Source organism: Mustela nigripes, chromosome 1 (genome assembly GCF_022355385.1).
Source record: "Mustela nigripes isolate SB6536 chromosome 1, MUSNIG.SB6536, whole genome shotgun sequence".
Taxonomy (NCBI): Eukaryota; Metazoa; Chordata; class Mammalia; order Carnivora; family Mustelidae; genus Mustela; species Mustela nigripes.
In genome coordinates this window covers 204,526,510-204,554,509 of record NC_081557.1, presented here as the reverse complement: position 1 = coordinate 204,554,509, position 28,000 = coordinate 204,526,510, and the positions used below count along the sequence as shown (strand labels likewise).

General features: G+C 62.9%; 1 protein-coding gene across 4 annotated transcripts; it reads right to left on the bottom strand.

Moving 5' to 3' along the window:
• Nucleotides 1-221: 221 nt before the first annotated feature.
• DOK7 (docking protein 7) lies at nucleotides 222-27,072 on the bottom strand. 4 transcript variants are annotated; one of them, XM_059380037.1, is made up of 10 exons: nucleotides 26,947-27,071; nucleotides 26,806-26,851; nucleotides 20,902-21,132; nucleotides 19,777-19,977; nucleotides 10,908-11,027; nucleotides 9,443-9,562; nucleotides 7,812-8,518; nucleotides 3,638-3,680; nucleotides 1,058-1,186; nucleotides 235-755 (listed from the first exon to the last, which is right to left on the bottom strand). In XM_059380037.1, exons 1-10 carry the CDS (start codon nucleotides 26,974-26,976, stop codon nucleotides 619-621), a joined length of 1,764 nt encoding a protein of 587 aa, XP_059236020.1. In that variant the 5' UTR covers nucleotides 26,977-27,071; the 3' UTR covers nucleotides 235-618. The 4 variants fall into 4 exon arrangements, with proteins under 4 accessions (XP_059236035.1, XP_059236026.1, XP_059236020.1 ...); XM_059380026.1 differs by having other exon boundaries at nucleotides 240-755; nucleotides 26,923-27,071; XM_059380043.1 differs by lacking the exon at nucleotides 10,908-11,027 and having other exon boundaries at nucleotides 231-755; nucleotides 26,923-27,072.
• Between the last annotated feature and the right edge of the window lie 928 nt (nucleotides 27,073-28,000).

Here is a 28,000-nt window from a genome sequence, read left to right as displayed (position 1 = left end):
GGGAGGAAACATGGAAACCCTACCCAGACCTGCCAAGGCGGGGATAACCGGGGCCCTGAGCGCCTGTGCTGTGTCACGACACAGAACCACATCCGGGTCAGGCTAAGCCACAGCCCAAGGAAGAGAAAGCACCTCATCCTTCAGGAAAATAATGTGCATGTTAAAAATAGAACGTTAACAATTTTTAACTATTTACAGGTCAAACAATAATGGGTCCTAAGAAGCAACACAGTCCAGTAAACGCATGTGCGGGCCGTACCAGCAGCCTGACCGGGCTGAAGGGGGATAGTCCCGCTACCCCCAGGGCTCATGGATGGCACAGTCCCCAGGCCCAAGGCAGCAGTGACCCGGGTGTGGGACAGAGGGAGGCAGCTACAGGACGCTTGGCAGGGATGGGGCCTGGTCTGGCCCTGCTGTGGTTAGGGGCTGTGTGTTCCCAACGGCAGTCCTGGCCTCAGTCTGGAGGCCACGACATCCAGGGAAGGGGAGGGCGCTTTGCATCCCAGAGCTGTGCGTGCTGCTCTCCGGTCCCCTCAGGGCCCCCTGGTGCTCTGGGCTGTGGGCAGCCACAGCGAGGCCAGCTGGCTGAGCTGCCCCGTCCCGGCAGGGGCGCTGTCCTCACCTTGGGGTCCCCTTCCTTCTCTGGTCCAGCTCTGGCAGCCTCTCCTCCCGGGTCTGTGCGTGCCGGGCCCCTGCCCTGTGGGCCGCCTCAGTGGCCACAATGTCAATCTGCGCGTAGCGGGATGCACCAGCCCCTGAAAGTAGCCCAGATGAGCTGGTTGGCCGGCCCCCGCACCCCCGCACAGCCCCCGCCAGCGCCCCTCCGCACCCCCGCACAGCCCCCGCCAGCGCCCCCCCGCCCTCCCCGCAGAGGCCTTGGCCTGGAAGAGGGGATGGGACCCAGGACTGGAGCTTGGTAGGGGTGTTGCTGAGCTGGGAGGAAGGTGGGGCCACACCCTCAGGGACACAGCTCAGTAAGAATCTGGACCGGTGGGGGTCCTGGAAGGAGGAGTCCCTCTCCACTGCCAAGGCCTGCATCCCCAACATGGGGACCCACCTCGGATCCCGGCGCTGGCCCCCTGGAGCTCCAGGCCCAGGTACTGAAGCTGCGCTTTGGGGGAGGGGCTGACGGGGACGTTCACATAGGGGGGCGCCTCGCTGCTTGGTCTCTCGGACCCTGGGGCTCCTGTGGGGGAAAGTCAGTGAGTCTCCGGGGGCAGAGAGCTCCATGCCCACCCCCTCCGGCACCCTATCCATAGCCCCCGGCTCTCAGGTTCTGCTGGCCCAGCCCTGCCCTTTCTGAGTTCCTGAGCTTCCCTTCACCAGGAGCTTCTAGAAGGGGGTACTCCTCTCCTGGCATAGTGGTCAGATCACGGCTGAGCTGCTCCCGTGGATGCCCTGTGGCCTGCTGCAGTCCAGTGAACACACAGCTCTCACTTCAGCCCCTGCCGCCCGTCCTCAACACTGATGGCTGTCCCCCCGTATCACCACTCACCCACCCCCTGGCTCCAGGCTTCAGGGACCCTCTCTGGATAAGTGAGCCTCCACAGAAAGCCCCCCCCCCCCCCCGCAGGTCCATACCTCCATCCACAGGGACACCTCCTCCAGGATGGCCCCGGGCACATCCCCAATTTCCTAGTAGCAAATGTCATTCTGCCATCCCTGAGTGGCCTGCTCACAGGTCGACAGAGCCAAGGCCAGGGCTGGGGACTTCAGTGGGCAGCCACCATCTCGCACAGTGCCCTGTCCCCTCACACGACACCTACTGCCCCAAGGTGCCCTCTGAAGGTCCACACCTGCTTGGGTGCCTGTCACCCTCGTGCCCTTTAGCTGCTCTAGCAAGGCCAGGGGTGGGAGGCACAGGACTTCGGGCTTGCTCCCAGCAGGGACGGGAAGGCCACAGAGGCCCTGAGCTAAGGGAGGAACAGACACCGGCCCACAGAGCCACATGGGGCCCGGCCATGTAGGTGCCCCCACCTGACTCCATGAACCAAAGCAAGTCACAAGATTCCTGTCCCCTCCCTGCCTGGTGGCCCTGAGCGACAACCCCCACCTCCTTGCAATGCATGGTCCCTGCACGATGGGACCCCCTCAGGCGGCCATGCTGACTTTACTGGTATAAAATATGGAACATGGATGCCCGAGGCCCCCCAGATGCGAGGGGAGGCCTGCACGTCCCAGAGACTCAGAGCCAGGACTGTTCCCAGATGAGGAGGACCCACAGCGCTCCAGCTTGCCCCCAACAGTGTGGGACTCTCTCTCGATTGGCCTGGAGGGGACCCTGGCACACAGAGGGGCAGGTGCAGACCCTCTTCCCAAGAGGTGAAGCACTCAGGAGAGCACCTAGACCAGTGAGGCCAGGGAAGACCCGGGCAGGCTGCCTGGAGAAGGAGGCGTGTGCCAAGGGATAGAAGACAAGATGGAATAGTGGGTGAGAGTAGAGACCTGGGTGGAACTCTGCAGGGGCTGAAACGGGGTCTGAGGGGAGACCAGGAAGGAAGCCAGGCCTCTGCACAGAAGCCTCTCAAAGCTGAGGAGGGGGCCTTGGCCCCAAAGTCACGTGGACACGTCCCCAAGACGTAGCAGCTAGTTTTAGGTTGGACCCACGTCTTGCCCAGTCCACAGTTGTCAGTTGGAAGGGAGGAGGAGGCAGGAGAGGGGCAGAGGGTTCTGGATGGCCCAATGCCTGGCACTGCCCTTGGCCACACAGGAAAGCTGCTCTGTCCCACCAGGCTTGGGCCCCACATCCCCCAGCCCCTGACCTCAGTAGGAAGGGCTGTATCCCCCAGCAGGTCCTGATGCCCCACCCCCACATGTCAAGGTCGAAGACATCCCCAGGACCCTACGGGGAGGCAGGTGGACAGCAGGAGGACGTGTCCAGGACCATCTGGGATTGAGTGTCAGAGAATAGCATTGTCAGGGGTGGTCCTCGGGGCCCTATCCCAACCCAGGGAACCCCAAGGCCAGTTGGTATGGGCCATTCCTGTGGACCCTGCTTGCCACCAGCCCTGCCCACCCACTCCTGCCCCCAAAGGTCCACTCAGAGTCAGCCTGCAGGGTCTGGCCCCAACAGGTGTCAGATCTCTAAAGAAAGATGGAGAATCTGAGCTCCTTAGGACACCCCCATCCCCAGCCCAGAGGCTCCACCAAGAAGATAAGGCACAGAGCTGACCCCTGACCTCCAGCTCCCCACCGCCACCGCACCTTCCAGACCTTCCCCTGGTGACAGCAAGCTTCTGCCCAGCCCTCACCTTCTAACTGGGCCTTAGAGACCCCAAGCCTTCCCCTCACTCCCTGCCCATCACAGGGACCCCTCACCCCAAGGACATGGCTTCCTCCTGAAGGCTGAGGCTCCAAGGCAGCCCCACCGTAACCACTCCATCCACATACCCCTCTGGGCAAGCTGGCCACACTTGTCCTCCACTCCCTGCCTGGGCCTGCCCCACTCTGGCAGGGGCTGCGCACTTCCCCCCTCACTGCCCGTGTCACCCTCTGTCCACTGCCTCCCACTGTCCCCTAGCACCTGCCGGCTTGAGTGGTAGAGAGCTTCCCACTGGGCCGTGAAGGCAGCCACTACGTCCCCCTACTTCCTTTGTCCCAAGGCCCCAGTGGAGTTGGTCCTAGAGCTGAGACCTACCTGAATGCATCATCAGAAGGCGAGGAGGTGAGGCCACTGCTCCCTAGACCAAAGAGAACATGCATCAGTCTGTCCATTCGGCTCCCGCTCCCCCCGCTCCAGCTTGACGACCAGGATGCTGGCCCAGGTGTGACCAGATCACTGGGGGCCCAACCACCTCATCTCCCAGGTGCCTCTTACCCACATATCCCAGGACTCCAGCTGGCCCACCAGCCCTGACCCCTGCTTGCCCCATTCTGGGGAGAGGGCTTGGCAGCTCTAGCCCCTGGCCTCTGTCTGCAGTTGCATGGCAGGGGGTGTGGCCCCCAGGAGCACAGAGGCTGAAGAAGGAACTCCTGGGGCCCCACAACCCCTCCCCCAGCAGCGCCCATGGAGGGGCCCACAGAGGCCAGAGGGACCAGATGAGTCCCCTGAACTCAGAACAGCCTCTTGGTGGTACCTGATGACACATGTGGAGGGATGAGCAGGAGGGAGGGGTCCTGGTGGCCTCAGGGCTGAGGGCAGGGTCTGACCAGGGGGAGGGACAGTGGCCCATGGCTGGCATGGTCACTGAGCTTGGGCCTCACCTCCCAAAGCCCTCGAGGGATGGGCCCAGGGCAAGTGAGGGGAGAGGACCCGGCATCCGCCCTCAGTGTGGGGATCGCAGCCCAGTGGTAGCACCTCGCGGGGAACTGGGAACTGGGCTGGGGCTGGAGGAACCCCAAGCCTGCTCCGGGGAACCTAGCTGGATGCCACAGACTTGAGTCAGAGCACCCCAACCCTGGCCCTAGGGCCAGGCTCAAGGGACACTGGGCACGCTGAGCTGGTCTCACCGTCACCTAGTGCTAAGGAGCCCTTGTGAGGGCCTGGGACTTCGGCAGTGGGTGTCTGACCTCTGACCCTGTGTCAGGAGGCCAGTGCCCACCAGGAGCCACAGATCCATTCCTCACCACCTGCGCCCCCCCCCCCCAGACTGCATCTGCTTCTGGGGGCCAGTCCTGCAGGCACAGCCCCAAACCCAGCACTGAGCACCAGTGGGATTCAGATCTACCCTAGGCCCTTGCTGGGGGCCAGGACCCCTGACCCCCAGTTCTGGGGAAGTGGGTTGCACATGCTCTGGGGGGATGAGGAGAGAGGACTCCCAGCACGGGTCTGCCCATTCCACCCAGCCCCACCAGGCAAGGCCCCTGGGCCCCAGACCCCATTCCCAGGGCTATGCTGGAGTGCAGGGGCAGCTGTGGAGGGCCGGGCCCTCCTCCCTCCTCCAGAGTCACTCCATCCCACAAGATGCCTTGGCCACCAACGCCCCCAGAGGGCCATGCCAGTCAGTGGCCATTCCTGTGGCTCCTTCCCTCCTCTGGCTGAGGACTTCACGCGATAGCCCAACCCCGACCAGCCCAGTGGCACCGCCACACCTCCAGCCAAGACCAGCTCCAGCTGTGCCTGAGTCCCAGGCAGGCCACAGCCCGCCCCCACTGCCTCACCCCCAGACGGACTTTCCCTGAAGAGCCAGGGGTCCACCTCAGTTGAGGAGACGGAGTCCACAGCCAGGATGCCCACCAGGGGCAGGGGTCCACAGGATGCCCGGCACTGGCCAGCAACCCCCCCTGCTTCTTATGGTGGGGAGAGGGCAAAGCAGACTCTGGGGCCTCAGCAGGCTCTGGTCGAAGACGCCTGCCACCCTCCCAGGCTGTCTGAGGCCGGGAACCCCTGTGAGTGCAGCAGGACTGAGCCCAGACAACAAGGGACCCCAGCAGCAGCAGCAGCCACCCCCGCCCCCATCTCGTGGCCCTGGCAGCTCACAGTCTTATTTCCTTGGCAGCCAGACTGGCTGGAGTGCCTCGGGGCGGAGGTGACAAGAGCGAGTCTGGTGACGGCTCCTGTGAATAGACATCTACCGCCTGCATGCCTCTGCCACCTCGTTAGACCCTCTCTGTGTGCCCAGAGAGATAGGGACTGCTGTCCCCATCTAAGCAGGAGGAAACGGAGGCTCAAAGAGGTGTAGTAACTTGTCCAAGGCCACCCAGCTGGCAGGGCGGGTGCGGCTCAGCCCCCGAAGCCTGGCTTTCCTCACACTGCAGGGCACAAGAACCCCACTCAAGAGCTCCCAACTCTGGGGGCAGTGCAGAGCTGGCTCCTCCAGCAGGGTGATGGACAAGGGTGAAAATGGGTGGGACAGGGCGGGGCGTGGCCCCTGGGATGTGCAGGAAACGTGAGGTGGGAGCTCTGCCACCCAAAGGGGGGAGATGGGAGGGCGTGGGGGCTCCAGGCTCAGAGCAGGATGCCCCCTGGCGTCACTTGGACAAAGGGAGCCCCCTGCCTGAGTCCAAGTGACCATCAGGGACCTCGCCGTGGTCCACTGAACAGGGGGACATGCCACACACAGTGCACGCACGAGGTAGAGCACACATGTGCACAGGCACACACACGCCACATGTGCACAGGCACACACGCATGCATTCATGCACACCAACACCACATGTGCGATGCACACACGCCGCATACAAACACATGCATGTGCACAGATGCACATTCTTGTGCATGCATCACATGCGCACACATTCCACATCAGACCTGCACCTGAACACCGTGCGCGCACATATATGCAAATGTATGTAGCCTGTGTACACACTACAGACACATGCACACACGTTGCACACTCTGTGCACAGCACACATACATGCAAATGAATGCTCACACGTGCACACATCACACGTGAGTGCACACGCATCACACGCACAGGCCCTGTCGGTCGCCAGGCGCTGCCTCTCCTTTCTCAGGCCTCCAGGGCACTCTGGCTGAAAGCAGCCTACCCAGGAGAGGCCCCAGGCTGCCCCCAAAACCCACAGGCTGGAGGCCTAGGCCCCCAGATTTCAGAGACAGTCAAAGGCCCCACTGAGAGGGCTTGGGTGGGAGGGGGAGGGGCTGGCAAATGGAAAAGGACAAGACGGTAAGAAAAGAACAGTTTATTTCCAGTCTAAGAATGTATTACAAACAGTGTCAGGTTTTTAAAAACGTCAGAGAGCAACAAAGGTCTTCAGCCGACAGTAAAGGTACAAAGCCAAATCTTTACAGATGAGCGGCTTGCCCCCCAGCCAGGGGCTGAAGGCAGACAGTGCAGGACGGCGCTGCCCGCGTCCAGAACTGCATAGGCACGAAGCCGCGGAACCAAGGGACAAAACCAGGCCAGGCAGCTGCACCCCATGCAGACAGATCATGGAGGGTGCCAGAAGCTGCTGCACCCCTGGGTCGCCCACATGCCCTCCAAATGCACATGAATGGGCCCTGGGAACCCTGGCCTCCTCTGGTCCCCACCATGAGCCTCAGCCAGGAGGGTGGGCGGGGGAGTGAGCTGCGGGTCCCGGAGCCTTCGTGGGGCTTCCTGGCAAGCTGACACCGTGGGCTGACCACTGCAAGGACATCACCACCTTGCTCCCTGCTCGGCGGGGGCTGCAGCCAGGCCCTCCCCGCCTGCCCCTGGCCCGGAAGCCTGCAGGTGTGAGAACAGGCTGGTGGGTGAGCCATGACAGTCCGCATGCCAGGAGACCCAGATCCGACAAGTCCCTGCAACCCCTGAGCCTCAGTTTCCTCCCCTGTAAGATGGGCCCCTGTGGTGCTGCTTCCTAGAGGACACATGGGGCAGACAGGCAAATCTCGTCCTGCATGCCTTGTGCCACACGTCCCATGCAGCACGCCTATGCACAACAGAGGGCACGGATCCAAGAGGTCAAGCACGGCCGACCCCTGGGTAGGCAGTGAACAGGACAGGGAGGCGGCCATGGCCAGTGAGGGGCCTCCCAACCCCACTCACTCCCAGGGTGTGGCACAAGTCGGCCAGGACACAGTGCTGCCTGTGTCTCCAGCACCTGCTCCTCGCACGGGCTTTGGGATGCCAGGAGCGCCCAGCCGGCGCCAACCGGAGCGTCCCACTTTCCAGAACGCATTTGCAGCTGCAGGCCACTGGGCCTCTCCAAGTCCCGGGAGCCCTCTCTGCAGGCTCCACTCCCCAGAGGGCAGGCTCTGGGGGTGTCACCCCTTCCTCCAGGCCCTCCCCACCGTGCCGCCACCATGCCCACAGTCTCAGGCTTCACGACAACACAAAGGGTACCGCCTCCCCTTCACTCTGCCAGGAGGGACAGAACGCAGCCCCCGCAGCAGCGGGCCTGGGCTGCAGCTCTCAGGGAGGGGAGTTTACCTTGAGTCCTCCACAGACCGGACAGGTGGAAAAGAAAGCCGGAGGGTGCCCAGCATGGGGGCTGCCTGCTTCCCAGCCCTCGCCAGGGGCCTCACAGCCCGGGGCCTCCGTTGCTTGTCCCCGCCGCCTCGTGCCCAGCCAGCCGGAGGGACACCCCGTGGACATCTGGCCCCCCGAGTCCCCAGCCCCAGGGTCGTCGGGGCCACCCTGCGCGGCCGGGCTCTGGTCCCTGGGGGCCTGGCGCAGGCTGCGCGGCGTGTCATAATGGTGCCGCTGGGCCGTAGGCACTTGGTACTCAGCTGTCCCTGGCGGGCAGGCGCACAGGCTGGGCTCGGGCACCCCAGCCACTGGCGGCAGGCTGAGCAAGGAGCCAAACTCGTCCCCCGTGCGCCACACATCCAGGCTGCTGCCGGCACAGGACGAGAAGCTGCCTGAGTAGGAGGAGTGGCTGCCTGTGGCTATGCCACTGTCCGAGGAGCTCTGGCGGCCAACTTCCTGCAGCTGCCGGGGCCGCAGTGGCTTAGGGGGCTGCCTGGAGATGCCTGGCGCAGCCTCTCCAGACACCTGGGCAGCCGCCAGCCCCGGGCCCTCCTGCGACGTGCTGGCCGAGGACAGGGATGGCTCTGGCCATGCTGTGAGTCGGCTGCCGGCACTGATGTCTGAGTGGCTGGCCTCCGAGGATGAGCTGGACAGGCTGCGGTCATCCCCTGAGACAGAGTGCAGGGAGGTTGGGGGTGTGGGTGCTGCTCTGGGGGCCAGGAGCAAGTTCGGGGGGGAGCTGGGGGTGACATCAGCCAAGGGCCCACCCTGCCCCCTACCCAAGCTTCCCCACTGCCTGGAGGCTGGTGCACAAGCTGGCAGCAGGAGTTCCAGCTCCTTGTGGAATACCAGTCCTTCACACCTCCAGCCCCCTTGGGAATCCATGCTCTCCCTCCAGCCTCCTTGGCCACTGCCCTCTAGGAACCAGATGTGTGCCCCCGGAAGGTTGGGGCTTGATGCAAATCGAGGCTCCCTGTTCTAGGGGCAGGCCACTGTGCTCCCAGTGCACCCCCGGAGACTGGCAGCAGTCAGAGAGGACAGACAGGCCCCACAGGGCAGCTCCCCAGCCCCATCCCCAGCCAGGTCCCTCACATGGCCACAGCCCCTTCTATCTGTTTTGCAGCAAATTGGGAGTCTCAGGCTGCCAAGAAGGGGCCTGTCAGCTGGGCATGAACAGTAAAGCTCGACCACAAGAGGCTGTGGCCGGATTCAGGCATGGGCAGCAAGAATTCACACGAGCCCTCTGCGCTGTCTAGAAGCACTGTGCCTCCGGTCAGGGCCAAGGCCTGCGCTCCGTGTATCTGACATCACCCGTGAGGAGAGGAGCAGACGAATGAGTGAGGGGAGTGCGGAATGAGAGAGCCGGGGTAGGCAATGAATGAAGGTGTGAGTGAGCTGGGAGGACGAATGAGCAGAAGGAGAATGAGTGAGCAAAGGCCAAGGAATGAATGAGTGAGGAGAGGGGAGAACGAACGAATGAGTAGATAAAGGGAACGAATGCGCAAAAGCACAGGAGCCCAGGCCTTCCCCGTGGCGGCAGCCCCGCCCCTTCCGCGGCCCCGCCCCTGCCCGCTCCAGCCCAGGCCGCCTACCTCCGCTGCCCGGCCTGACCCCGTGGGAGAGGAGGCTGAGTCGCTTCTCCAGCTTCAGGGCTTCCAGGGCCTCCTGGGCTACGCGCTCCTCAGCGGTGGCGGGTCCCCCGGGGCTCGGGTCTGCGGCAAAGAGGACAGTCAGCAGAGACGTGGCCTCAGTTCCCGACCCCGGACCCCCGGCCTCAGAGTCCCGCACCTCCGGGGCCACACGTGTGCTGAGCGTGCTTCAAGGCCACTGCAGAGCCACGGGGGACCCCCCAGGAGTCCCAGCTCCTCCCCATGCCTGCACCCCAGACACAGGACACCAATCTCAGGGCGCCTGCCCCCTCCAGGCCCCTCGGCCACGGCCACCAGCCCATGTCCTGTGCCCCAAAGCCGGCAGGTGAGGTCCAGGGTGGGGACGTGGGCGTGTCCTCCTGACCACTTCCCCTCCGGCAGTAGACCGGGCAGCGAGACGCCGGCGCTGGACGAATGCCCTGAGCTTTTGTCCACATCTGCAAAGTGAGGGTGCAGAGAGAGTGCACCCCGACCGTGGTGGGACCAAGACGGGAGTGCAAGGGGCTGTGCTCAGGGCAGGGCAGACCTCGGAACTCTCCCTTCTCCCCTCCCAACCCTCTGCGTAGGGTGGCCTGCCTCTCCTGCCCTTGGTGTCCACGCGGATCCGACTGAGCAGGGGGTGAACGCAAGATCCCAGAAGGCCTGGAGCATGACCGTAACCCAGTGGAGGCCACATCTCAGGATGAGCTCAGAGCCTAGACGCAATGCCAGCCAGGCCTGTCCACACCTGTCCACACAACTGGTCTCACGGTCCCGCCCACACCCGGCTGTCTACGCCCCGCTTGTGTCTGCAAGGCAGGAGGGCGCCAGCAGAGGGCGCCGCCATACTGTCTCGCAGAGCCCAGACCGCAGGCTCTGGTCGTGGTAGCCTCCTCCTCCCCAGCCTGTCCCAGGGCCGTGTGGGGGGAGGGGAACCTGGCTGGTTGCTCCCCTCTGTCCTCCCCAGGTGGCCTGAATGGCCCACACTGTGATGCCCATGCAAGGAGGCCACAGATGTGAGCTCATTGACCGCGTGGCCACAGGCCATGGTCTCTCCCACCTGGACAAGGTGACAAGCGATCCCAGGTACCACCCACCCCGTGGGCCTCAGTCAAAGGAGGTGATGAGAATCAGCCTTTGTCCCCCCAGGCCTGTCCTGAGGGGAGGGCAGACCTTCCTCCAGTGGGAGAAAGGGGCCGGGACCTCAGGGGTCTAGCCCTGCTTGCAGCAGCCCCACATGCCTGGGCTAGCCTGGCCCTCCGGCATCCAGCTCCATCCTGGCCCAGGGCTCCTGGAGAACGTGCCCCAGCCACACCTTGGGAAGGGGGTAGGTAAGAGCAGGCGAGCTCAGGGCAACCTCACTCCCACCCGCCGGTGAGACCCCACCCATCCTTGAGACCCCACCTGCCAGCCATGCTCCCACACACACCTGGGAGGACCGGCCGCAGCCCAAAGGGCCCCTTGGTTGGGGAGATGCCACGGACAATGCAGTCGAACAGGAAGCTGATCTGTTCACCCTCGGCAGAGGACAAGAAGAACACTCCGGCCCCTACAGAGGGAAAACAGACCCTGGTGTCGCCTGGCCCCACACGGGTCGGGACCCCTGCAGGATGGGCCACCGAGGACACCAGGATGCAGAAGGCGGGAACCACACACACAGGAGTGGGGGTGGCGGGGAGTGTCCCCTGGGCACCCGATGAGCCCCCACCCGGCCCTCGTAAGCCCCACTCCGTCCTCCAGGCCCACACATCTTGTCTGGGCAGCCAGGGCACACGCCTGGCCACCCCGGGCCTGTGTGCCCCAGCCCAGCTGTGGCCACCATGCTGCGTTCCAGGACAGTGCAGGGAGAGTGCATCCCATCCTTCTGGTCCCGAGTCCTGGGTCCACCGGCCAGGATGGAGCACTGGGGATGCCCCGGGAGGACATGGCCACAGGAAGATGCCTGTGAGGGTGTCCTGGCTTATCAGAGGGGCAAGGGACAGGCTGCCCTAGAGTGGGGGTCACATGCCAGAAAGCAGCCGGGGGACCCTGACCTCAAGAGGTGCCCCCTGACCTCAATAGCTGCCCCCCAACCTGGTCTCCTGACCCGGGGCTGCTCTGAGGGTCAGAGTCTGCGTGAGGTGGGCCTGCCCCACACACGAGGCAGCCGGCTCTGCCATGGTCAGCGATACACCATGCCCTCTGCACGGACCTCCTCCTGGGTGTGTTTTCAGGGAGGACCCAGGCCCACGTGTGCCTGGGTGGAGGTCAAGGTCCTGCCCACGGGGGCCCCAGCCAGCAGAGGGCAGGCCGCGTGAGTCAGCACAGCCCGGCTGCGGCCCCGCCAGCGTGAATGAAATCCCTCACTACCCGCCCAGTGAATGGGGACACCAAGCCACATGGGACTGGACACGCAGCTGCTGTCACCACACAAGAATCCCTCTGCGCCCTGCCCTCCACCCGTCGCCCAAAGAAAGGCATGTTTGTTCCGGAAGGCCAGGTCCCAGAGCGCCCCTGCAGGCGGACAGCAGAGGGAAGGGGAGCGTTTCCCAGTTAAAACTTGGCTGCTGGCCACAGTCACCACCAGTCTTCCCGGGATCCTGGGACTCAGGCCAGCCCCCCACACGAGGCAATGCCCCCTACCAAGGATTGGGGCGCTCCAGCTCCCTCTGCTTGCTGGAGCTCCATTGTTTCAAAGCCCCCCGAAAGCAGGTGACAAGCCCACTTAGAGATGAGTACACTGAGGCCCGGAGAGGGCCAAGAGGGACTCCAGCCTGGCCAGCGGGCCATCTGGAAACATCCAGGCACCAAAGAGCTTCCAGCCAGATGGACGGGCCTCCGAGCCGCGGCTTGTCCCCTGTGAGCTGTGCCTGGGCCCGGGCTGGAGGGCAGTCGAGGAGAAAGCCGGCCCACAGCGTCCCGCCCGGCTGCTGCCCCACCCCAAGGAGGGGGCCGGCCTGCCAGCTCGCGCAAAGGGCCGGGCCTCTAATCCCAAGACGGTCAGCTGCCAGAGGCCGCAGCACAACCAGTCCCCCGACTATAAAAAACCACATTACTAAGGGAGGGGAGCCGACGGCATTCCACCAGGCGTCTGCTGAGCGTCACGCTTGCCGGCGAGGCCTGGGGCCATGGCGGCCGCCCCCATACACGCCAGTGAGCTGACCACAGAGGTTCCCTGGGGACGGCACATGGCTCTGAGGGCTGGGCTGCCTGAGCCTCGAGGGAAGGCCTCCGGGACACACAGCCCACTGATTGCTGGCTGGCCTCTGTGGGCTCCACTCCCCCAGCGTAGGCCCTGGGGACCCCAGGAGCTCCCGAAGTACACCAGCCCACCTGAGCCTTCCCCCAAGGAGGCGGCCACCCCCATCCATCAACACCCCTTGGCCACCTGTAATGTTCCTTCACTTATCGAGCCTTTGCTCACCTGACGTCACTGTTCCTGACCCCTGAGCCCTGATCATCCCCTCCGTACTGCTTGGAGGGAGCCCCTCCTCTAGGTCACACCCTGTGGTCCTCTGCTTGGCTTCTGCCCTCATCTGCATGCTGTCCTGGCGTCCAGGCCCCACGTCGTATACGTGAGGACCACTTCAGAAACATTAGGACCCCAGTGTCTCACCCAGGGCCAGCTGCTCAGGGGACGCCCAGCACTCAGTATGGTGGAAAGAGGGAAGCCAGAGGAGTGGACCTTCCCCCAAGAAAATGTTCCTGGCACTTGGGTATGCTTTGCCATGCAGTCTCTGTGAAGACAGCCCCTGCAGCTCCCCCCATCCCTGTCCATGAAGCCCCAGCCCCAGGCAGCGTCCGTGCCTGAGGCCATCCTGCGCCTCCCAGCCAGGCCACCCACCGATGCCACAGCCTGAATGATCCGTCCGCCCCATGGAGCAGAGATCCCTGACCCACAGAGTCACAGTAAAGACCCAACTGCCCAGTTTAGGGTATTTCTTGCCCTGTGATCACTGACACAGGCAAACAGGATGGGGAGGAGAGAGACTGTGCTGAGCGGGAAGCCAGCACCTGCTGGGTTCTTGGGGGCCGCCGGCATACCTCACGGGCTTTATAAGTGCAGTCAGTTCCTAGGACAATATCTCCAATGTGAAGGATGTCACATCACACGGAAGGAGTCACGACCCCGAGAAAGAAACACTCTTCCAATCAAACATGGGATGTGCCAAGTTCCGTGGGCGGCAGTTAGTCCAGATAACCCCCAGGGCCCTGAGTTCTGCATGAGTTTGGTGTCCCAGCTCCATGGAGACCAAGAGCACACGGTAAAGTCCCGTTGGGGAGAAAGTGCCTGGAAGCATCTGGAGGACTTCCGTGCGGAGAAGGTTCTAGAAAACTCTGCCCGGGCAGCACCAACCTGCCTTGTGTTAGACTTCTGTTCAGAATGCAGCTGACCGGGACCCTCTGATATCATTTTGCACAGGGCTCCCTAACAGAGGCAAACATCTGCTGAGCAGAATTTCATTTCTCTCTCCCCTTATTTTGAGAGACAGGACCAAAGTTCAAAGAAACACATTCATTCAAAATCAAGTTTTTTATCTCCTCTGATGGTCTTACCCTCCAGGAAGACTGATTGAAAACAAAACCACAGAACACAACAGGTGTTGGCGGGAATGTGGGGAAACCGGACCCCAGTGCGCTGTGGGAGGGGTTGGTGTGGAAAATAGTGTGGAGGGTCCTCAAAACATCAAAGGCAGACCCAGCAAGCCCCCGTCCCGTGTGTGCCCAAAGGAACTGAGAACAGGCACCGAGCAGAGGCCTGCGCCCCCAACAACCACAGAAGCAACCACAGATGGAGGGACAGATAAACGAAGTGGTCCATCTATCTGCCCAGTGCAACGGAGCTCAGCCTCGAGCAAGAAGGACATCCTGACACCTGCTACCGCACGGATGAGCCTGAGGGACGCTGTGCTCCATGCAATGAGCCAGCCATGAAGACACAGGGACCATGCGATCCCACTTCCGCGAGCCCCATACAGGAGTCAGATCCAGACACAAAAAGTAGATGGTGGGTGTCGGGGTCCAGGGAGGGGACAGACGGGTTAGTGTCCACGGGGGACAGAGTGTCAGCCAGCCTAGACAGGGCAGCGGGGCAGCTGCATGACACTGAGCGCACTTAATGCCTCTTGACCGCAGTTAACATGGTAAATTCTGCGTGTGTCTATTTTGCCACAGTGAATGCAAAGTAATTCTTGTGTCCTCTCTCAGGCACCGTGGCACAATGCAGCCCACCCTGGGCAGGGTGTAGGAATGCTGCTGGAGGGGAGCTCCATCCCTGAGGAGGGGATGCTCCTCCTCTCCTGCTCCCTGAAGCCCGCTCCTCAGTGAGTCACCTTCCTCTCAGGTAGCCGTGCTGCCATCACCCGATGGGCACACTGGGCACCTGGGTGCTCCCTGCTCAGGCAAGAGGCTCCTCAGGGCAGACCCACAATCTTACATTTCTCTGCCTCTCCTCAAGGGCCAGCTGACGGTCTTGAGTGGGACTCTGTGTCCAAGGACCGAACATCTTGTGTTTGGCGATAGGGGAGGAGGCTGCCCCCCACAGGAAGCCACACTGCCTGTCCCCAAGGGCCAGGAGACACGGTGCCTTCCCCTTGGGCCTTTTTGCCCAGAAGGAAACAGAGTAGAGTGAAGCCCTCCCAGGGGAGAAGCCCAGGGCATCGTCTTGGACACTCAGGGACTCCAGGACCAGCCTGGGACGCCAACCCCTAATGAGGTCCAAGGGGCCAACAGATTCCAGGCCTACTCCCAACCCCAATGTGAGAAATTCCCAGCAGAGGGGTGCGATCAATCACAAACCATCTGTAATGTACCTGGTGGTCTAGACCCAGAGAGCAGACTGCATCTCCTCTTAGAAACCTGGAACCGTCCCTGTCAAATGACCCCAAACATAAGCGTCCCTTAACGTGCAGCTGAGGGGAAGGGAACCGCTGCCAAGCCTTTGCATGGGCTGGATGCCTCCCTGCGGGCAAAGCACAGCAGCAGGCCTGGTCAGGGCAGGGGCTCCACCCTCCTGGGACCCTTGCCCCTCCCGCTCAAGGCCCTTCGATGGCTCCCTGTGACTCCAACCAGGCTTTCCGTAACTTGAGCCTTCCATCTGCCGCCCCCCACCCCTAGCGGGGTTCCTGCACACACTGTAAAGGTCACCTGTCCATGCTGGACACACACTGCTGTGCTCAGGGCTTCAGCCAGCTCCATCCAGATCGCCCAGGGTGCGGACCACAACGTCCACCCGCCAGCAGACTTAGCAGAGCTGGACAATGCAAGTGTTCAAAGCACACAGCAAGAAAGTTCCTCCTGGCTAACTCACTTGAAGTCATTTACAACTAAACTGAGGAGCACCTGGAGGGCTCAGTCAGTGACACGTCTGCCTTCGGCTCAGATCACGATCCCGGGGTCCTGGGATTGAGCTCCATGTCAGGCTCCCTGCTCAGCGGAAGCCTGCTTCTCCCTCTCCCTCTGCCCTTCCCCCTGCTTGTGTGTCCACTCTCTAGCTCTCTCTCAATAAATAAAATCTTTAAAAAAAAATTGAATTTCAATAAAACATTAAAAGGTACATTCTTTTTTTTTTTTAATAAGATTTTATTTATTTGACAGACAGAGATCACAAGTAGGCACAGGTAGAGAGGCAGGTAGAGGGAGAGGAGGAACCAGACTCCCTGCCAAGCAGAGAGCCCGATGTGGGGCTCAATCCCAGGACCCTGGGATCATGACCTGAGCTGAAGGCAGAGGCTTTAACCCACTGAGCCACCCAGATGCCCCTAAAAGATACATTCTTTAAAAAAAAAAAAAAAAAAAAGGTCATTTAGAAATGCCCATCATGCTCCAAGAGGCTGAAGCCATGGATAGTGCCCCGAAGAGCTGGGCACAGTGAGTGGGGGAGGGTCCAGCATGCAGGATGTCTGGGCTGGGGCGGGGGGTGCATTTCTGAGAGTGACTAATCACGATGCACCTCCCCCAAAGGCTCAAGGACCTTTCTGGCCCCTGCTTATGTCCTCAGCATCCAAGGACCCTGATCACTTGTAAATACAGCTGGCTTATGTGGATGTGGAAATGCCCTTGAAATGCCCTTGACAGGACAATCCGTTAATGCAAGGGACAGAGACCTCCTCCAGGCCCCCTCCAAAAAACTTCCATTCACCCTTAGGCTCAGCTCGCACAACCCTCCCCATGGCCTGCCCTCCCTGGGCTCTGGGCAGGCCCCCCTTGTCGCATCCTCTGTTCCTGCCTCAAAGCCCTAACCATATACACTGGGCTGCCACCAACCCAGAGACAGAGAATCAAGTCCACCCTGGGAGACCCTGGACTCCCAGCTAACAAGCCCACTCCCATCTGACTCTGAACGGGCCACCGTCCACATGGAGGCCACAAAGAGGGAATGCCCACTCGGGAGGGACCCAGAACCACACGACAACCCCACATACCTGGCCCCGCCCAGAGAGCCCAGAGAGGCCACGGCCAAACAATTCTGGTTATACCCCACCCTGACGCCCAAACCTGTCAGAGCCCGGAGCCCTCTGCCTCCTGACACTCGGGGTGGGCAAAGGGGGCCAGGGACCGTTTCCTGCTCTCTGAAGAATCATCTGTGCTCAAGCACCACACGGTGTGGTTCTGGGGGCCTAGGGGTTGGGCTGAGACTGTAGGCCCCAGTGTAGGCTAATTTCTTGGGCCCCAGACTGGCCAGGCCCTTCCAACGATTCCAACCCAGCTCTCCATCCTCCAGATCAAACACTCCCAGGGCCACAGGCCCATCAGGATCCAAATTCTAAAACCTTCACAGTCAAGGTGACCCATGTTGTTGACTGAACAGTGTGGTCCCCAAAGGACAGGTCACACTCCAAACCTGGGACTGTGACCTTCCCTGAAACAATGGCCTTTTACCAACTGAAATGAGACGTGATCCTGGGTTATCGCCTGGTCCTAAATCCCACAACTGGTGTCCCACAGAGAAGATACAGGAGATGGCTGTTTGACAGCAGAGAGACTGGAGTGGGCGGCCACAAGGCCATGGCTGCCAGGGGCCACCAGGGGCTAGAAGAGGCAGGAGAAGCCCCCCGGCAGCCCCCTTACCCACCTTGACTGTGGATGTGACTGTGAAGGAATCCATTTTCCTTGTTCTGAGGCCCCAGTCTGTGGTCACTGGCTACAGCAGCCCCAAGACTCTGACATCCCTGCAGGGAGACCCTGGTGCTGGATGGCAGCGGTCTGACCACATGGGCAGGGGCACGGCGGCCCCACGTGACGGCCTCTGACCAAGCATATGCAGGCAGAGCCCTGGCAAACTTGTCTCTGAACAATGGAGCCCTGCAGAACCAACCCCACAGGTATTCTTCTTGGTCGGCTGCCCGCCCCCCCCCCCCGAGAGCTCGGAGCCGCAGGGGCTACTGAATCCCAGGTCAGCGTCCTGTCAGGGTGCCGGCTTGCCAGGGAGCAGCCCCAGGAAGGCCCCACGGGGGCTCCCTCTGGGCTCCCAGCAGCCGTGGAGGTCACAGCGACCCTCACAGCAGCCACACCGAATCCCCACCATCATTCACAGGCAGGGAGGGCCCCCACATGCCGAGGCAGAATTCTGACACCCTATTACATCACGCCCAGCAAATCTGAGGGTCTCCGGGGCAAGGGGTCCCCTGACTGGCCTCCCTGGGCGCACACGTCAGCACTGCCCCTGGGCAGTCTGCACCCCACTCTCCCTCCTCCAGGGCCCCCACGTGGATGGGATCTGGTGGAGGGAGGGCTGCCCCGGACCCACTGCCCAGTGGCCCAGTTCCAACCACCCACAAGGTTGGGTGCCCTTCTCCTCCTCTGCTCTGGACCCCAGAGTGCTAACCCCACCGAATATACCAGAATTTGGGGCCCTGAGGGCACATCTGGCAGGAGGGGGGCTCTGGCTGGTGTCTCACCACACATACCCCCGGGGAAGCTGTGCTCAGAACTCAGACACCCTAGGGCCTGGTTCACCCACCCCACAGCTGGAGACCACAGCCCCACAAACCCCCTGCACCTCACTACCCCACCCCCGCGGTCTGCCTTTGCATCATCAGACATTTCCCCTCCCCCAAGCCCAGGACCCAACCCATCAAAAAATTCAGATGTCTCACTGCCTTGAGCAGGAGCCTCACCTGCATATGACTTAGGTCCTTGGAGGCAGGGCCCCACAGGCTGCCCCCCAGGGCTGGCTCCCATGGCAGGACCCACTGGCATGCGGTCCCCGTCTGCCTGTCCCCCCTGCCCACTCTTTGCAGAAGGAGGGACCCAGCCAGCCAGCACGAACACGGTCCCTCCAACACCATCCCTCTGCTGGGGAGTTCTGGGCAGGACCCAAGTCCCAGAGTCCTGTGGACCCACCTGTGATAGGCCTCCCGCTGGGGAGAGACTGTCAGTTGGAGTATCAGTGTCCCTAGATGGAAGGGGCACAGGTGGGGAGAGATGGCCTGCTGCTCAGAGCCTCCAGGGCCCCCTCACACAAGGGAGGGGGCTGTGAGCCCATCTGGAAGGGGTCCCAGATAAAGGTGTATAGCTCCCACCCAAACCCCTCCAACCCAACACCCTGACTGAGGTCGTCCCGGGCATGGGACAGGTCACTGGGAGGCCACTGGGCTGCAATGCCAGCCCTGGGCAGCCAGCATCGGTGGGCCTGGGCTCCTCCAGCCAGAGGGCAGGGGGCTCCTGCCCCCAATGCCACACACACAGCCATACTTGGCAAGCAATGGGCGTCCCCACAGGGGCCGAGCTCCCCGTGGGAGAAGGACCAGGCTCTGCTACTCCCGCCGGCTCCCGCCCGCTCCAGCCCACAGGCACACTTTGGGAACACATTCCTCACCAGGGCACCACCGTGGACTCCAGCGTGGGGGGCCTGGCCCTCAGCCTCACCTGCACCTCAGGGCACCTGTCCTCCCCCCATGCCCCTGCTGTTGGGGCTCAAGGACCACGGGAGCTGGTGTGGCCACGAGGAATCCTCACTCCAAAAATGTGTTCTCGGCATGTCCTCAATGGACATGCTCATTCATTTCCCCTTTTTCTCTTTTCATTAAGTCCAAACATAAACGCCCCGGGGCTCCGTGACCAGACCCAGGGCCAGGCATTGCAATGGGCCAGCCTGGCTCCAGGGAGCTGGGTGCCCCTCCTCCTACCCTCAGCAGCCAGGGCCAGACAGGGGCCGCCAGGGTCTGGCCCCGGCTGAGCACCAGGTCTGGAGACACAGAACCCTCGCCTGCCATGTCCCCAGGATGCCAGCAAGATGCACGCAGCTGGGGACGAGGAGGGTTCGGAGGGGAGGCGCACGGCTCCAAGTCGCAGGTTTCAGGGCCCCACGTACTTACAGTACCCACACCTGGTCCCGCCTTCAAAGATGAATCCGTTGGGCACAGCCCCGTAGCGCCGGAGGTCGGACAGCTTCCACTGGCCCATGACCGCTGGGGGGACGTCCCTGGCCAGCACGAGAACATCATTGCAGAGGTGAAGGGTGGCGGGGCCGCTCTCCAGCTTGGTGCCCGGCGCCACCGCCACATGAAACCTATGCACTGGGGGCAGGGGAGGAGCAAGAGGGCGTCACCGCTAGCAGAGGCCCAGCTGCCCCTCACCCCAGCCCAGCCAGTGCCCTCCCGCTCCTAGACGCAGTCCTGGTCCAGAGGTCACCCTCCCTGTCCCAATAAGGCTGACTTGACCCCAGCAAGCCCCAGGCAGCCCCTGGCTCAGGCCCCAAACACGCAGTGGCTGAGGCCAGAGATATTATAATGATTTTTTATTAAAACTAATTAAAATTAATGCACAAGTCCGTGATGAATGGGGTATCAAATGGCTAAATAAAGACAAGGCTGGTCAAGGTTGCAGGGGTGGGTCAGGAGGGCAGGGGAAGGCAGGGCAGGATCGCGGCAGGGTCAATGTCAGTGTTCTGCTCATCACAGGCTATGTTCGTTGATCCTGAGGGTTTTAAAAACCGTGTTAAAGCGTCATTGATCTTGATGGCTGTGTTCCTTGGCATCTGCCATGAGGCCCCTCCTCCTCCCCCAGCTCACCAGGGGCCCCCCACCTCTGCACCCAGCCCAGCCACCCCTGTACCGGCCCTCCTTGACTCCCCCGCTCAGGCGCAGAAGGCACCACACCCCTGGTGGGCAATGCAGTGGGACGGGGTCTCTGTGGCCTCGCTCCCCCTGGTACGCTGGCTCCAGGCTTGGGGGGAGGGGCAGCCAAGGGGAGCATGAGGACAGTCACTGTGCTGGGATAGAGGCCCCTCGGGGGAAGGGCCGTGTTCTAACTAACAGGATTGAGTCAGGGAGCTTGGAAGACCCCGCGGCCCCTGCTGCTCCCCAAATCCCCTCCCAGACCGCAAGCCCAAGGCACAGACCCTGGCAAGGGAGGCGCTCGGCACACTCGTCACGGCTCTGGCAGTCTGCGCGTGAGGGTCCCCGTCCTCGCCCCGTGTGTGTCGCCCCGGCCCCACTCACCCTCGCCCAGCGCATAGCGGATGCGGGCGTCCCAGGCGCACATGGCCTCGCGGCTCTCGAAGCCCAGCATGACGGCCTGGGACAGGCAGAGGATGGCCAGCGTGTGGGCCAGGCCCTCGTAGGGCAGGCCGGGCTCCAGCCCACAGATGTCCTCCAGCGTCAGGCTGCTGCGCTCCCGGAGGCCCTTGGCTCGCTCCGCCTTGTCCTTGTAGACCAGCATCAGCAGGCAGTCTGCAGGAGCAGGGCAAGACATGTGGCACAGGCCATCAGCGGCACCGCCCCTGAGCCCCCATGCGCCCCTGCGTCCCCTGCAGAGGGAGAGTCTCAGGCTCGAGGTATGGCCCCCAGCAAGCCACACAGAGGCTCCAGGGCAATGTCTCACACGGTGTACCGGCCCCCAGGGCAGAGGCTGGCCCAGAACACTCCACAGCTGGGCCTGCCCCCCTGGCTCTGGCTCTGTGATGGAGATGCCCCAGAACTGTGTCACCAGAGGTCTGGGCACTGAGAGAGCCGTGAGAAGGGCCCGCCTACAGGACAGCAAGCCTCTGCGGGCTACAGGACGGCCAGCCTCAGGAGGGAGCACCAGGCAAGGCCGCCCGCGCATGCTGGGACACGGCGACCACCCTTGCCGCTCCCTCCCCCCATTAGGCTCTGGGATCCGGCACAGCGGGTCGTCTGTGTAGAAGTCGGTGCCTTGTCTATCTGCCATCCCCAGCCGTTCTCCCTCCCAGCAGCCCTGAAGGTGGGTTCTTGCTGGCAGGCCATCGTCTGCTCAAGCACAAGGGACAGCATAGAACCATCTGTCAGATGGGTGAGACTGTCACCTCCTTTGTTCTAGGAGTCATGCTCCCAGGAATACAGCCACAAGCAGGGTCAGTGCAGCTTTCTGTAAAGAACCAGACGGGAACTGCTTCTGGCCTCATGGACCATGCAGCGTCTGGCCCAGAGACCTAACTGTGAAAGCAGCTAAAGTAGCATGTGAGTGAACAGCTACGCTCCAATAAAACTGTATTGCAGAAACAAGCAGAGGGCCAGATTTGGCTAGGGATGGTACTTTGCAGAGTCTCAGCCTAGAGCGGAGTCTGCCACCGCCACCACAGCACCCTCACGTGGTGAGAGCCAGCATCCGTCCCTGAGGCCCTCCTCACGCACCTGTTCCATCTGTTTGGATTCCGGCCTTGTCAGATCTCTGCAGCCCCAGGACACTAGCACATCCTCCAAGTCCCTGCTTGCAAACAGGCTGAAGGAGGCGGCTATGTCGCTCTCCCACCTTCTGCCCAGAGTTGGGGGTGGGGGAAGCTGACCCAGGTCACCGCCCGGTTTCGGCTAAAGCAGCTGGCATCCACCTCGCACTAAGAGCCCCCAAGCCCCAGCAGCACAGGTGGGAAAGGGGTGGTGGGGAGGGGGCCAGGTTGGGCACAGCAAGTGTGGGGCCCCAGGGGGGCCCTGGGACTGCAGCTGCTCCCGCCCCCTCCCCTCCATGTCCCCTGGGGCAATAAATGGATCATGTTTTAAAAACCTCTTCCCTGGGAGTGCTCTTCACCACCAACCAGCTTCACCGACAGGCACCAGAAGGAAGTGAGTGCTCAGGTCCAGCCCGAAACAGAGCAGGGCCAGCCCAGGAGAGACCGCATCCACCCCTCCGGGACCACAGCACCCCTGCACACACACGGGCCAGCATGCTGAAGCCTGCCCCAGAGGGACAGCTCCACCGGACACCCTATGGCCTCACCCCTCACCAACAAGACTGGTCGCTTGGTGAGGGCTCCTGGTCGGCAGCTCAGGAAGGGCACCGGACACCCCTGCTCCAGTGGCCCCTATTGAGCTCCCATCCATGTGGCTGTATGGGCCCAGCCCACGGCCAGAGGGCACCAGGGGGTGGCCAGGCTGCACTGCGGCCCGAGAGACAGGACACGGGGCCATCCACAGGGCCCACAGAGGGTCTGGGCCTGGGCAGCTGGAGGCCCGAGGCAGGGGAAAGAGGGGCTCGTGGTGATAAGGAGGTAAACCAAGGCAGCAACAACTGACAGGTACACACACACACACTCAGCAGCAAAGACATACACATGTGTGCTTACCCACATATCTGCACACATACACGCACACACCCCACCCCACTGCCGTGGCTGCTGAGCCCCTCCAAGGGCACGGGTGCCATGATGGGAGACTGGCTGACCCTGTCCCAATCACGTCTACGACCACAGACTCAGGCTCAGTCTGCTTTACATCTGAGGAATGGACACTGCTCTGCCCAGGCCAGGTGCTAACAGCCCTAACCCCCAGCAAATGCCCTCCACCAGCAGGCACAGAGCCCCCCAGCAGGGAGCCTTGGGCCAGGATCCCCCTTGAGCCCACCCTGCCCTGCAGCAACTGTGCCCTGCTGTGATCGAGGGCAGTCCAGCGGGCTCCCATGAAGACCCCCTGCTGGGATCCCTCAGAGCCCCCATGCCTCCCGCTCTGAAGCCCCTTGCCCCATCATCCCCCTCGTGAGCAGCCAAGGGACCCGGGGGGCAGCCCAGACCCCCCAGAGCTGACCCCCAGGAGGGGAGATGGTCAAAGAGATGACAGGGGCTGTGGGGGCCTGAGTGCAGGGCTGAGACCCTCCCAAAGGACATAACGCAGAAAACTTCTAAGTGACGCCAGACGCCAGCACGCAGCCCCACCGGGAACAGTGCTGTGCTGGAGGCAACAGCCAGAGTGAAGGCTCAGGGGCAGGAACCCAAAGGGCTTGCGGGCAGGAGAGGGAGGGGAAGAGTGGCATGCGGTGCCAGGTCAGGGGCCTGGTGAGCCTGGGGCAGAGCAGAGGCTGGTCAGGCAAGAGGTGCTCTAGGCTGGGCCAGGCCCTGTGATCACCATGGCGACAGCCAGGCTGGGGGGCTGGGGTGGGGAGGACTTCCCAGCAGGGCAGATGTGGCAGAGGGATGAAAGTGCTGGCAACACAAGGACAGGGGGTGGGGGGGGGACCTATGTTCCTAGAGGAACCTAGTCCTGGTTCCTCTACTGGGGGCTCCCCCCAGGTTCCTACTCCTGTGGTGCTCTCCACACAGGGCCTGCCTTTCCTACTGCTCCTGCACACATGGGAAGGCTCAGGAAAGGCTCCATGACTACCAAGGCCTAGAAGCCCAGATTGGTGGGGGGCGGGGCAGGGGCATGTGGGGAGGGGGCTACAGGGGCGGGGCTTGTGCCAGTTCCTCCAGGATACGTGAGCACAGAGACCCATCGGACACCGTGCACAAATGCAGGCGGCTGGACATGAGAGTGTGCAGATGTAAAAATAACCATGGGGTCATGAGCCCTCAAAGCCGCTAGCAGCCAGGGGCTGAGAGCCTGGGGGAGGGCAGGCTGGGGAGAGGCACACCTCCGGCCTCGGGCCTGGGGAGAGGCTGTAGCAGGATGGAGACAGAGATCCACACCCACGCGGATGGACGCAGCAGGAGCAGCAGCGGCTGGAGTCAGTCTTCCTGTCAGTGACCTTGGCACAGTGCCTTCAGCTGAGCCGCTAGAGCCCAAGGGGACTCTGCTGGGTAGGGGCAGCCTGGAGGCAGCGCTGGGGACAGGGGCTGCTAACCAGGCTGAATCCGGGAGGCGTTACACAGCGCCAGCCCAGCCCTGTTCAGGATCTGACTCAGGAAGGAAACACGTTCACACTGTTCACGGGGACAGGTGTGTGGCTCACGAGGGCTGTGTGGCTCACGAGGACAGGCCACCCCGAGAACACAGGCATCAGTGGGGGCACACAGGCCATGGGGGCTCAGCCCTCTGCCTGCTAGGCTGCCATCCACCCTCAGCAGGTGCCATGGCACGAGCCTGACGGAGACCGGTGTGGGTCACACAGTGCATGTGAGCAAAACCGAGATCTGAGCCTGGGGGCTCCAACCCCCAGCCCTGCCCCCCACACGTCCTCGAGGTCTCCATGAGGACAGAAAGGCTGGCCACTGCTCACACTCCATCCTCTGGCTCCCTGCCCAGTCTGGGACTGGGACGTCATGCCGATTCCCATGGGACTTGGAATACGCCCTCCTTAGAGAGGCTGACAGCCGCATGGGGCCCATGCCAAGGCCCCGCTCCTGCACGACCCCTGGTGTTGGAGACCAGCTGGGCTCACAGCCCCCACCAGGCTGCCTAAGAATGGCGAGGCAGGTCCTTGTGCCCCAGGACTGGGGGCGGGAGGGGCGGGGTGAGACTCTGGGTCTAGGGACGAGAGATGGTAGGTGGGCTCAGAGGGGCAGGAGCCTACCTTGCATTGGCCTCCATCCCTTCCACCACCCAGGTTCTCATGCAAGGACCTGCCTGGAGTGTCCTGCCTCGCTCTTGCAACAAACACCCTCAAACCGAGTCCTGGTTCCTCTGCTGGGGGCTTCCCCCCAGGTTCCTACTCCTACGGTGCTCTCTGCACAGGACCTGCCTTTCCTATTGCTCCTGCACACACAGGAAGGCTCAGGAAAGGCTCCATGACCACTGGGGCCTAGAGGTCCAGATTCTGGATCCCGGGGACACCTGCAAACTCCCCACAGTGCAGAAAGGCCCTCCCTCTGCGGGCAGGTGCTCCCGGGATCCAGCAGGGAGCTCACCGGTCAGATAGCTCTCTCTGATACTGAGAGAAAATCCACCCCCCCCAGGGCTGAAGTGGGGACAAAGACTACCTCTGGGGCTACTCTTCAGTCCATCCCACCCCCAAACCTGCAGCCAGCCCTGCCTCCAGCCACAGCTGGTCCAAGGCTCCTCAGTGGTACTGGGGGCTGTGCCGCTGCCCCCTGCCCTCGGTCTGACCAGTGCCTCTGCAATTCCGCCTTCCAGGGTCCACTCAGTCTCCCCAGGCCCCACACCTTGTCAGTCAGCCCTGACCCTGGATACGGGCCCCTGGGGCACCAGGTGCAGGGTCTGGACAGGAAGAACTGGGTGGCTGAGCAAGCCATCCGGGGAGACAGGGGCCCCCTTGGAAGGGGAAGCTGAGGCCTGGGCACGCACCAAGTGTGTCCCCGGCCAAAAGTAGGCCCTTGGATGGCAACCGTGAGCAGGCACGGCCCAGGGAATGAGGGAACCTAGGAGAGAGAGCAGGGAGGGCGCCCCCCACCCAATCCTTCCTGGGAAATGACAGACACCTGGGCGCCCTGGAAGGTATTCTGGCAGCCCCACATGTGTGAGGCAGTAGGCAGTCACACGCCCAGCACCCCACACAGACCCAGGGGTGCCTGGGCCAATGCCAGGACACCTGTCTCCTGAAACAGCTGCAGGCCTGGAGCTCTGAGCCCCCCAAATGCAAGAGGATGTCTCGCTGAGGCCAAATGTTTCCGTCAGGGCTTGAGGGCTGGCCTCCTCCCACTTTGGGGGTGCTGACCCAACTGAGGGGGGCTGGGTAGTCTCAGTCACTCCCCCCACCCCCAACAACCTAGTCTTGCCTCTTCTCCCCAGCAGAAGCACCCCTGTTCTTACCTGGGGGCCCAGCCTCTGTTCTCACCACCCAAGGTGGGAAGGGCCCCCTGGGTGGACGCTTCTGAAGGGTCCCCTCGGGATTCAGATTCAGGGGCACCACTCAATTCCCCCAGGCACACAGGGGTGGCACCTCCCCAGAGGTGCTCCCCCCGCCCGCAGGAGAAGGGGAGAGCACCCTCTGCCCTGGCGCTCCTGACCCCTGCGACCCGCCCCCCTTGCCCCGCGGGCCCCCACCGCCCAGCCCCAGCCCTGGCCGGCGGTCCCGGGAAGCTGGGGTACGGGAGGGTCCCGGCAGGAGCAGGCCCCAAGGCGGCGCGCTCTGCTCTCCGGTTACCGCCCGGCCGGCGCCGCCGGCTATTTCGGGCGAGCTGGCCGCGCTCCGGGCGGACTAGGCTCTAGAGGCCGGGGTGCCTGCCGCCCTCCGCCCGCCGCCCGCCGCCAGCCCGTGCCCCGCGCCCCGCGCCCGCTCACCTGCCACCGGCGACGGCTTGCGCAGCACCAGCCACCTAGTCTTCCACTGCGGGGACAGAGGGAGCGTAAGCGGCCGCCGCGCCCCGCGCCCGCCCCGCGCCCGCCGCGCGCCCCGACCTTCTTGCCGTCCCGCAGCTTGACCTGGCCCTCCACCAGCGCCGCCTCGGTCATCTTCTGTCATGGTTCCCGTCGCGCCCGCCGCGCCTCTCCCCGCCGCCCCGCGGCCGCGCAGCCCAGGGTCACTTTCAAAATAGCTCGGGGAGGGCGCTGCGCAGCCGGCGGTGGGCGGGCCGGCGGGGGCGGGGCGCGGGCGGGGCACCTGGGGCCACCTGCACCCGCAGCCTGGGGCTCCGAGGGGCTCCCGCGGGCGGGGAGGGGGGTTCTCATCCCAAAGCAAAGGAAACCCTGACCACCCGGAGACTCGTTCCAAGTGTGTCTTCAACCAACCCGGCTTCACCCTTGGGCCCCTGCCCCTCCCCCCATCCCAGAGCTGTCCCCAGACACCCTGACCATCTCCTGACCCTGGAGGACCCTGGCCAGGTTGCTACCTCACCGCCGCCCACCCCAGCCCTCCAGACCCCTCCTCTGCAGGGTAGTGGGGAGGGAGTCCGTTCGTGTCCCCTGGCAGCATGGATCCCAGTGCAGGTTGCTGAGGCCCAGTGGATGGGACCATGACCACCCCCACCCCATCCCAGGTCAGTGTGTCTGGTCTCCCTGACACTGACACCAGCTAAGAGCCATCCCCTCTGGAGAGGTGCTGTGAGGCTCTTTGGAAGACCCACAGGGAGCCCCCTTCACAGCAGGAGGTGGGGGGCTCTGAGCATTTGGATTTTCCATCCCAGATCCTCTAGCTCGAATCAGGCTGACCATGGTCCTTCCAGAGCCCAGGTGGTCTGGGGGCTCTGGCAGGTGTACCCCTTGGACATCTACCCCCATATCCAAGATGGCTTCCAACACCTACGGCTTCAGGAGTATCCAACAAGGGGGCACCAGCAGAGCTGGGGGCAGTATCCTAGTAGTGTGCCCTCCTTCCGGTTCCCAACCTTGAGGGGCTTATGATCCAGCAGGGTGAAGAGGGAAGGAGTAAACACTGTTCCGGGAACTCAGCACCTACAGGGCAGGAAGGCTGGCGTGTGTGGGGCTTGAATGTGTCTTTACCCCATCCAGGCCCTTTAGGTGTAATACTCAGAGCAGC

What these genes read in the sequence shown, in the direction of transcription:
- DOK7 (XM_059380026.1), bottom strand. Translation starts at nt 26,976, where the DNA reads ATGACCGAGGCGGCGCTGGTGGAGGGCCAGGTCAAGCTGCGGGACGGC. An exon ending in CCGCTATGCGCTGGGCGAGG is followed by an intron (nt 19,978 to 20,901) that starts GTGAGTGGGGCC and finishes CCCTGCCCCCAG; the next exon opens with TGCATAGGTTTCATGTGGCG. An exon ending in CGGGACCAGGTGTGGGTACT is followed by an intron (nt 11,028 to 19,776) that starts GTAAGTACGTGG and finishes TTCCCTCTGTAG; the next exon opens with GGGCCGGAGTGTTCTTCTTG.